Raw genomic sequence first — 7,860 nt, 5'->3', positions numbered from 1 at the left:
TTTTGGTCTTTTTGAGACAGGGTCTCCCTGTAGCCCCAGCTGTCCTGGAACTCACTGTGTAGACCAAGCTGGCCTTGAACTCACAGAGATCCACCTGCCTCTGCCTCCCGAGTGCTGGGATTAAAGGCCTACGCCACCACGCCCAGGCACAATAATAATTTTTTAACATAGATTTTGGAATTAGGTGCCATTTATCAATTTTTTTTTAATTCAAATGCTGTCCAACTGAGAAGTGGCTTCAGAAATATTCATACCAACCAGGATAGCAAGAACCATTCATTTAAAAAAATTATTTATTATTTTTATGTGTATGAGTGTATTGCCTGCATGTGTTTAAGTACACCCATATTGTACAGTGCCTGAGGAGGACAGAGAGGGTTGTCTTTTGTGCAGGGTGAAAGATAAGGCTCAAGTTTCATTTTTCTGCAGGTGGAAATTCAGTTTTGCCAGCACCATTTGTTGAAGATGCTATCTTTCCTCCATTCTGTGTTCTTAGCACCTATGTCAAATATCAGGTGACTGAAACTATATGGACTCATGTTTGGGTCGGTCTTCTATTGTGTTCCATTGATCTACATGTCTTATTTTTGTGCCAGTACCATGCTGTTTTTATGACTATAGCTGTGTAATATAATCTGAGATCTAGTGTGGTGATCCCCCCAGCATTGTTCTTTTTGCCCACAATTGTTTTGGCTATCCAGGGTCTTTTGTGATTCTATATAAATTTTAGGATGATTTTGTCAAGCTCTGTGAAGAATGTTATGGGTATTTTTGATAGGAATTGCATTGAATCTATAAATTGCTTTTGGTAAGATGGTCACTTTCACAATATTGATTCTACCAATCCATGAGCGTGATAGGCCTTTCCATCTCCTAGTGTCTTCCTCTATCTTTTTCTTTAGAGTTTTAAAATTATCAGTGTAGAGATCTTTAGTGTCTTTGGTTAGGTTTATTCCTAAGTATTTTATTTTTTTTAAAACCGTTGAGAATGGGAGGGTTTACATGAGTGCTTTTTCTGATTGCTTGTTATTGGTATATAGAAAGCTTACTTATTTTTGTTAGTTGATATTGTATCCTGCCACTTCATTGAAAGTATTAATTCTAATAATTTTCTAGTGGAATTTTGGAGATCTCTTGTGTATAATATCATGTCATCTGCCAAATAGGGATAATTTGACCTCTTTTCCCATTGGTACTCCTTTAATTTCCTTCTCTTGTCTCACTGCTCTTGCAAGAGTTTCAAGCACTATATTGAAAAGGAGTGGAGACAGTGGACAGCCCTGTCTGGGTTCCTGATTTTAATGGGAATGCTTCCAGTTTTTCTCCATTTAGGATGATGTTGGCTATGGGTTTGTTGTATATAGCTCTAATTATGGTGAGGTATATTCCCTCCAGACCAATTTCTTCTAGGACTTACAACATGAATGCATGTTGGATTTTGTCAAAGGCCTTTTCTGCCTCTATGGAGATGACCATTTTTTTTTCTTTAAGTCCATTTATATGTTTTATTACATTTATTGACTTAATGTATGTTGAGCCATCCCTACATCTCTGGAATAAAGCTGACTTGATAGTGGTAGTGATCTTTTTGATGTGTATCTGTATGTGGTTTGCAAATATTTTATTGAGTATTTTTGCATCTGTGTTCATTAAGGATATGGGTCTATACCTTTCTTTTTTTGTTGGATCTTTACCTGGTTTGAATATTAGAGTGAGTTTGGAAGTTCTCCCTTTGTTTCTATCTTTTTGAATAATTTAAGCAGTATTGGTTGTAGATTTTCTTTGAATGTCTGGTGGAATTCTACAGTGAATCCATCTAGGCCTGGGCTTTTTTTAGTCAAGAGGTCTTGTATTACTGTTTCAGTTTCCTTATTGATCTGTTTAGGCTTTTGATCTCCTCTTGGTTTAACTTTAGTGGTGGCCATGATTTTAGACATTTATCCATTTCTTTTAGGTTTTCAAATTTAATGGAGTATAGATTTTTAAAGTATTCCCTTACAATGTTTTGGATTTTTTTGGTGTCGTGATATTTCCTTTTCGTCTCTGATTTTGTTGATTTGGATTTGCATTCTTTATTTTGGTTAACTGGGCTAAGGGTCTGTCTTTCTTGTTTAACCTTTCAGAGAACCAGCTCTTAGATTCATTGATTTTTTTTTTAATTGTTTTCTTTGTTTCTGTTTCGTTAATTTCTGCTCTGAGTTTTGTTATTTATTCTCTTCTATTAGGGTTGGGGTTGGTTTTTTCTAGCATTTCCAGAGTCTTGAATTGTACTGCCAAGTCATTTACATATGCTCTTTCTGATTTTTTAATGTAGACACTAACATCTATAAACTTACCTCTTAGGACTGCTTTTATGGTATCCCAGAGATTTTGTTATGTTCTCGTTTTCATTTTGTTCCAGGAAAACTTTTAATATCTTTCTTAGTTTCTTCTTTGACCCATTCATGATTCAGGAGTGTGTTGTTTAATCTCCATGAGGTCATGTATTTACTAGAGCTTCTTTTGCTGTTGATGGTAAGCTTTATTGCATTGCGGTCTGATAGAAGGCATGGAATTTATTTCATTTTTTTGTGTTTGTTGAGATTTGTTTTGTGCCCCAGAATGTGGTTAATTTTGAAATAACTTTTATGAGCTGCTGAGTAGAAAGTATATTCTTTGGTGGTTGGGCAAAATATTCTGTTAGGTGCATTTCATGTAGTATGTCATTTAATCCAGGTGTCTCTGTTTATTCTTTGTCTAGTTGACCTGTCTATTGAAGAAAGTGGAGGTATTAAAGTCATCTACTATCACTGAGTTGGTGTTGATTTCTGTTTTATAGTCCTGAACTACTGATTTTATGAAATTGGGTGCTCCAGAGTTTGGTGCATAAATGTTCATGATTGTAATAATCTTGGTCAGTTGTACCTTTGATTAGAAGTTGTAATGAGTCTTGCAGACAACAAAAAGAAGGGTTTTCTTTCTTGATCCATTGGACCAGCCTATGCCTTTTGATGAGGAGCTGAGGCCGTTAATATTTAGTGTTATTATGAAAGGTGTGTATTGTGTACTGTCATTTTAATTTCTTTGTGTTTGTGGCCCTGTTTTATGTTTCCATTGTTGCACCTTTATTTTCTTTCTGTAGCCTCTTGGGCATATGCATTCCTTTCTTTAGTCTTGTATTGCCTCAGGTATTCTCTGTAGTGCTGGTTTGGAAGACATGAATTCTTTCAGCCTATTTGTGTCATGGAATGTTTTCTGTTCCCCTTCGACCTTGATAGTTTTGCTGGATAAAGTACTTGGGGTTCCAAAATTAAGAAAATACTCCACAAACATGGTCACAGTCCAGTCCAATAGACGAAATAACCCAGTTGAAGCTCCCTCTACCCAGGTGTGTCAAGTTGACAACTAAAGCTATCCACATATGTGTTGATAAAACATCAGACTAAGCAGATTATATGTTTTAAATACATGAAGTTTTTTGTATATCAATTATACTCTAATAAATATATAAAAATAAAAAGCCTTGGGGCTGGAGAGATGGCCCAGCGGTTAAGAGCACTGACTGCTCTTACAGAGGACCGGGGTTCAATTCCCGGCACCCACATGGCAACTCTGAACCATCCTTAACTCCAGTTCCAGGGGAATCCAAAGCCCTCTTCTGACCTCTGCAGCATTACACAACACTTTACATATATGATCTCCAGATGGGCTGACTAGACTCCGTTGGACTGATTTACACTGAAGGACATCTGGGGTAAAATGCTTGACTAGATGGGACTTAGCATGTATGGCAAAATACATGAGGCCTGGTGGGGGGGAAGGCATGGAATGAGGGGGGGTATCTTAATTTGATTAAGAGCTATTGTATGAAATATACAAACACTCAGTAAAATATTTTTAATTTTTTTATAGTTTTTTAAAAGACCACTGTTTTATAAAGTAGTATATAGTAGATTTTAGAATTACCTTTTCTACTGGACAAAAATCATTTGCATTGCTCTTGATAAGTGTCTATTTGCATTGCCCTCAGATAGGAATCATTGGCATATGTAATTTTTGCAATCAAACCTAAAATATCTTAGTAGTAGTAGTAAAAATATACAACTCTACATGTGGCTGAGCCAATTCAGTCATGACCGAACAGCAGGTTTGGCTGCCTACCACACAAGACTGGGCCCATCAATAGTCAATATGAATGGGATGGAAGAAGACTCATTGGACCTAGCCCTCCCTGCTGAAATACTGGCTACTGATTGATTCTGGGGGTGGGGCAGCCACTGTTTTCATTTGAATACTCAGTGAGGTGCCCACCAGGCTTTAGTGAGTCGTTCCACATCCATAGTCACACAGATGGTCCTGGTTAAACCCAGTGGGTCTCAGGATTTAAAAAGGAGTTATGAATGTTTGAAAGGAAGCTATAGGAAGGAGGGTGAATTGCTGTGGGAGGCAAGGAGATTAGAGAATATGGGAGGTTCAGAAATCAGAATGCACTTTATACGTGTATAATATTTGCAAATTACAAATTCAAGAAGTTAGATATAAAAATATAGGCCTAGAAAATTACATATTTATTAGGGAAATTAGCAAAAGTTATTGGTACCCTTTTGTAACTTCTTTTAAGTTTTAGGTAATTTTTCAGTAATATAAAATGAACTTGTTAATACAATGAAGAAAATGCCAAAGGAAAGATAAAGCTCTTTAAAACTAAGCACATGGTCCGTACATTATTTAACAGTAAGTCTAGCTGCAGTCTTGTGTTTTATCACCGTAAGGTTTTTGAAGTGCTCATTTGATATTTACAAGTTTTTTCTTTTTTCTTCTTCTTTTTTTTTTTTTCGTACTCTGATTACAAGTTTCTCTGAGAGGAGAGGACCTTCACTTTCTTTGCATGCTCTCTGTTACACCTAGTATGGTACTTTGCCCAGAGTAGGAATTCAGAAATGTTAATTGACTTAATATGATATAGTCCCAATTCTTAGAACCAAGTTTTATTCTTTAGAAATTGTTTCCTTCATGAATCAGACCATTACACCAGCATTAAGTTACTAAGTCTTTTGTTTTTTAATTTGTTGTGATAACCATGAATGAATTAGTAATGGTACTTTTTAATTTTCTTCTATTAGTTGTGATTTACTCAAAATAGAAAGAAAGACCCTGCATTCTATTTTAGATGAAGTTCTTTTCAAGCTTTTATCAACTCCTAGTCCATCCATAAAACATACTGCCACAAAGCTTCTACTGGTGATGGCCGAATCCCATCAGGAAATTCTGATTTTACTGAGACTAAGTGCCTGCTACAAAGGTAGGAAATATGTATCTTCTTTTCTTGGTATTCCCAAAAGTGAAATGTATTGGTGGCTTTTATTCATAAAATTATTTTATTTTGAAAAGATAGTAACTGAAATATGCATATAAAATGCCTATACAGCCTATACCATTTCAGAAAAAAATTCACTATATAGTCAACTACCTTTGTGTCATAGCAGATAGCACGTATACTTTGTTGATGGGATTAGTGTAAATGTTTGCTCTTTCTGACAAAAATGTTTATAGTGAGTATACCAAATAGTGTAGTTAAATAATGAGCAAAGAGATCTGTGACCCAATCAAAACTAGCTCTACAGGAGAAAATAGAACTGTGCTTAAGAGGTCATTATATCACTTAATAAGTTACTCTCTTACCTCTTTGCTGCATTTACTAAAAAGAACAACCAACAACAACAAAAAAAACCCACCTTACACCAAAATCAAACACATACTGATTAAACAGTCAGAAATTTTGAGAGCAAATGCACTCATTGTTACCACCATTTTTTTGTGATAGCTTTAATTTAATTGAGCATTAACTATCTGTAAGACATTATCTGCATACTTTATATACATTAAGATATTTAGTTTTGGCTAAGCATGGTAAGCTCATGCCCAGCCAAGATACTAAATTTTATAAAAATCCTTTGGGATGTGGGTATTCTTATCCTCATTTTTAAAAATTATTTTTATTTTTATGTGTATGAGTGTATTGTCTGCATGTATGTAAGTGCATTCATGTAGTGCAATGCCCTTGGAGGTCATAAGAGAGCACCGAATTCCCCTGAAACTGGAATTATGGACAGATAGGTGTTAGCTGCCATATGGGTGCTAAGAGTGAAACCCAGGTCCTCTGTAAGAGCAGTCAATGCTCTTAACCACTGAGCCATCTCTCTAGCCCCTTTATCCTCACATTTTATAGGTGTGAAGAGGCATTAAAAAAATTAGATCACAACTAACATCACATAGTGTATTCTTCCAACTACCAACCAGTGTTATATGTTAGCTTTATTTCTTTGTTGACTAACATACTTTATATTTCATATTTGATGTAGTAAGGTATGAGTTTCTAGTTCATTAAATATGCTTACCATAGGATATTACATGAGGCTTTTAGATTACAAGATTCATTTAATTCCTAAACAATTAGAATAGCCTTTTAGTCATTCTTGCTGATTTGAAAGGTGCTACCCATAAGTATAATTTCAGTCTCTCTTTTACATCTACTTAGATCCTACCAGGTCAGTTTTTTATCTCTCTATTTATCTTTTATCTATAAACTATTTAAATTTTTTCCTTCGCTTTTTCAAAATAAATTTCTCATTATAGCAATATATATACATATGTACATATATATAGACACCTTTAGGTTGCTTTCTTATTGAGATATAACAATAATACATTTTGCTTCTTGTATGAAATTGTATTATGTTTGAGACAGCAAGTTTTGATTATTTTATCATACTTCCTTACATATGCTCAATGTCCAGCAGAGTTCATTGTAAAGGAATTTTACTTTAATCTATTTCCCTTTCTTTGATTGCTATATCTCAATAGTAGAACTTACTCAGGTTAACCAAGATGCTTTACAGTTATAAATACTGTTGAGAACCTGGATCTTAAAGAGTATATAAAGTATGCAGGGGCTGGAGAGATGGCTCAGCGGTTAAGAGCACTGATTGCTCTTGCAGAGGACCCAGGTTCAGTTCCCAGCACCCACATGGCGGCTACAAACCGTCCTTAACTCCAGTTCCAGGGAGATCTGAAACTGTCTTCTGAATTCCGTGGCATTGCACGGCACAGGTGCACTCACTACTCACTTACATCCAGGCAATACACTCATACACATAAAATAAAAATAATAAACTATTTTTTTGGAAAAAAAAAGTATAAGGTATGCAAAGATCCATATAGCAGCAGTTCCAATGATATACTGTAAGGATATTTTATTATTTTGTTTACATATAACGCATAATTCTAGCATGCCCTGGATATAAAAGTTAACTTTGCACCTTGTACTACTACAGTATTATTTTGGGATGAAAATGCAGTATCCTAGCACTTCTGTGTATGCTCAGAAATTTGTCTTTTGGGTTTTTTTTTAACTTTTTTAAAAATTTTATTTATCATCCTATCATCATCAGTACATTTAGTGTGTGTGTGTGTGTGTGTGTGTGTGTGCATTGCCTGCATGTAGGTAAGTACACCCATATCATGCAATGCCCGCAGAGGTCAGAAGAGGCTGTCGGATCCCCTGGAACTGGAGTTATGGACAGTTGTTAGCTGTCATGTGGGTGCTGGGATTCGAATCCGGGTCTTCTTCAAGAACAACCAGTGTTCTTAACTGCTGAGCCATCTCTCCAACCCCATGCTCAGAAATTTGTTCACTTGCCCTAGAATTAGATTTTAGTGTATTTTTTATTTACTAAAAATTTCCTCTAATAACAATAATAACCTGATTAAGGACTTCGACTGGGTAGGCGTATACAGAGTATGAGCTTATAGTTTTCTTCTTAAAAAATGTTTCAGTTTAAGGTATTTGTGTTCAAACAGAAAACAATCTCTAGTCTGATT

General features: G+C 35.4%; 1 protein-coding gene across 3 annotated transcripts in view; it reads left to right on the top strand.

Annotated features, from left to right (window-relative positions):
- Iqcb1 (IQ motif containing B1) overlaps positions 1–7,860 on the top strand; it is a 53,299-nt gene that overhangs the window by 14,648 nt on the left and 30,791 nt on the right. For 2 of the 3 annotated variants that reach the window (XM_008842923.3, XM_017800567.2), the window contains exon 7: positions 5,103–5,281. The exons of the other annotated variant lie outside the window; for it this stretch is intronic. In XM_008842923.3, the coding sequence (XP_008841145.2) occupies positions 5,103–5,281 (179 nt within the window). The remainder of the gene's footprint in view (positions 1–5,102; positions 5,282–7,860) is intronic. 3 annotated transcript variants of the gene reach the window in all.

This window comes from Nannospalax galili, unplaced genomic scaffold (assembly GCF_000622305.1).
Source record: "Nannospalax galili isolate Female #2095 unplaced genomic scaffold, S.galili_v1.0 scaffold18, whole genome shotgun sequence".
Taxonomy (NCBI): Eukaryota; Metazoa; Chordata; class Mammalia; order Rodentia; family Spalacidae; genus Nannospalax; species Nannospalax galili.
The sequence above is the reverse complement of the archived record's forward strand: the minus strand, read 5'-3'. Positions and strand labels throughout refer to the sequence as shown.